Below are 2,742 nucleotides of genomic sequence, written 5' to 3'. Positions count from 1 at the left end.
CCTAAGTACTCTTTCGTAGGCAATTTGTGGTGACAAAGTTCGAAAAACAACATAGGTTCATATTTCCGTGCATAATAAAGCAATCAGTCGTAAGGATCTACAATCAGACAATGACATACAATGCAAGCAAAGTGTTTCTTTGGGGATGCAGGAAGAACATTGTATTGTTCCGAATACATACGACGTAGTGTGAACCATGGGTACCTAGTACACGACTTTAGATTGAAGCCTATAGTGATACAATTACGACCCACAATGCATTTATTCCCTATTCAGACATCAATAATGTGCTCACAAGTCTAAGTTAAGGCATTAAATGACCAATAATAAACCAAAGAACTAGAGAATTTCAGCAAATACATTCGGGCCGTCGATCTAGTCACAGGTTTTCACTTCTCAGTAAGTGAAAGATTTGTCCCCGGGTGTACGTTAATCAACCAATTCTGGAGGTTTTTAGACCCTCTTAACAGAAACAAGAAACATCAAATACAATTAAAGAGACGATTTGTAATATTAGTAATGGTACTAGTCTTCTCTCCATGTTCTCATATCCATGTTCTCATGGAATCTGCAGCTGGACCGTTGATGGAAGACATCTCTTTCTCTTTATCAGTAATCAGTTGTTGCTCTTTTAACTCAAGATCCCTCCTTTGTTCATGGAGATGATTCATTATCACTTCAACTTCCTTAGCACGTTCTTCTAACGATCCCCGAGTCTTCTCAATTTCCTTCAATTTCTCATCAAGTTCCTCTTTCTTAAGTCCAAACTCTTTGACATTCAGAGCTAACTTTTCCTCGTCCAATTTCAATTTCTTCTCTTTCAAATGGAATCCTTGAACATACTGTTCAAAGGAGGCCACAACATGATCAAAATGAACTTTTTTGGACTCAAGTTCTTTACCTTCGGAACTGATTATTCTTCCCGTCTCCTCATGCCGTTTCTGGATTGCATCAAGCCTTTTGGAGCGATCGCAAAGCACTGCATCCTTAAACTTCAAATACTGAGTGTGACTTTCACATTGTACCATCAAACCTTCAGCTTGCTTCTGCCTCTGCAGCAATTCATTCTGACCTTCTTCAAGTAGTCTCTCCTTCTGCAGAAGTTCATTCTTACCCTCTTCAAGTAGTCTCTCCTTCTCCATCAACTCATTCTTACCTCCTTCAAGTAGCCACTCCCTATGGATCAATGCATCCCAACGTCCATCAAGCACTTTCTCCTTAACAAGAATATCCTCCAAAAGTTTCTCCTTTTCCAGCAACTCATTCTTACCTCCTTCAAGTTGTCTCTCCCTCCTCAGTAATTCATTCCTACCTCCTTCAAGTAGCCTCTCCCTCTGCTGCAATTCATTCAAACGTCCATCAAGTTGTTTCTCCCTCAGCAGCAGTTCATCCCTACCTCGTTCAATTAGTTTCTGATTGAAATGAGCATCCTCTAATAGTCTTTCTCTATGCAGCAAATCATTCCTACCTCCTTCAAGTAGTTTCTCCTTCATCAGTAATTCATTGCACCTTCCTTCAAATAGTTTCTCCCTTTCAAGTAGTTTCTCCTTAACATTAACATCCTCCAATAATTTATCAAGCTGGATTTGGTAAGTTTCTAAATCCTTAATGCGGGATTCATAAGCAGCCAGCTTCTGATCCATTCCTTCCTCTGATTAGTCCAACTCTTTCATCATATGTTTGACCTTTAACTCCAACACCTCCTCTTTGATTTCACCTTCTATCTTATCCTCTTTCGTCTTCAAACAGAGAGAATCCTGCCTCCTTACGGTCAAGTTCTACACGTTAGGACTCCACAGAGCTCTTCAACAGCTCAGCCGCTTCTTTACTTTCAGCAACCAACTTAGTATTCGAATTCAACTCAACTTCTTTTGCATGGAGCTCAATGAGAACTTCACTAATGGCCTTATCCGATGAATCTAGATGCTCTTTAAGTTCATCCAATTTATGATTAAAAGAATGAAGGTTTTTTTTTTTTTTTTGCTAATACAGGTTCTCTTCAAAGCTATGAGTTTAGAAGTGACTGATATTTTCTCAAATTATCGACATGCAACAGCAAGTGTGTGTTTGTGTGTGTGAGAGAAAGAGAGTGAGTGAGTGAGAGCGAGTGTCAAGAACCCTAATACAAGTTCTTTTAATTAAGCAGTGTAATGAATGAATGAATGAAGACAGAGGATTGATGAGCACGCGCATCAACTATATGGTTACACGTTCGATGTAAAACTTTGGACAGTCCGAAGAAGGAGCTCGTTTGATCTTTTGTATTTTTTTTTTGTTTTTTAAAAAACATCTTTCTATCATTTTCTTAATCATTATATTTATATTTATCAAATTTAACTCAATCAAATTTCAAATAACCTATTTTCTTTTCCAACAATATTGTTTTGAAAGATAAAAAAGGATGCAGCAGAATTCTATTAGTCTATCAGTAATATTAATTATTTACTTTGTATTATAATATATACCTATATTAATCTTAATTTATTTTAATTATCACTTATTTACCTTTTAAAATCCTTTATACAGGTATATATATTTATTTATTTATTTTAAATATTTTATCTATATATCTCCTAATTACTACGGCAATATAAATAGGTATATATTTATTGTCTTACTTTTTAAAAAAAAAAAAAAATTATTATCTTAGTTATTTTAAATATCACCTACTTCCCATATTAAATATAACTAAATAAGTGATAATAATAATAAAATTAAATAACCTTGTGCCTATGGAATAAG

At 35.4% G+C, this 2,742-nt stretch overlaps 1 protein-coding gene across 1 annotated transcript; it reads right to left on the bottom strand.

Annotated features, from left to right (window-relative positions):
* Positions 1-545: 545 nt before the first annotated feature.
* Positions 546-1,643, bottom strand: LOC124934801 (intersectin-1-like). Its single transcript, XM_047475303.1, has one exon. The coding sequence runs from the start codon at positions 1,641-1,643 to the stop codon at positions 546-548; it is 1,098 nt and encodes a 365-aa protein (XP_047331259.1).
* Between the last annotated feature and the right edge of the window lie 1,099 nt (positions 1,644-2,742).

This window comes from Impatiens glandulifera, chromosome 4 (assembly GCF_907164915.1).
Source record: "Impatiens glandulifera chromosome 4, dImpGla2.1, whole genome shotgun sequence".
NCBI lineage: Eukaryota > Viridiplantae > Streptophyta > Magnoliopsida > Ericales > Balsaminaceae > Impatiens > Impatiens glandulifera.
The sequence above is the reverse complement of the archived record's forward strand: the minus strand, read 5'-3'. Positions and strand labels throughout refer to the sequence as shown.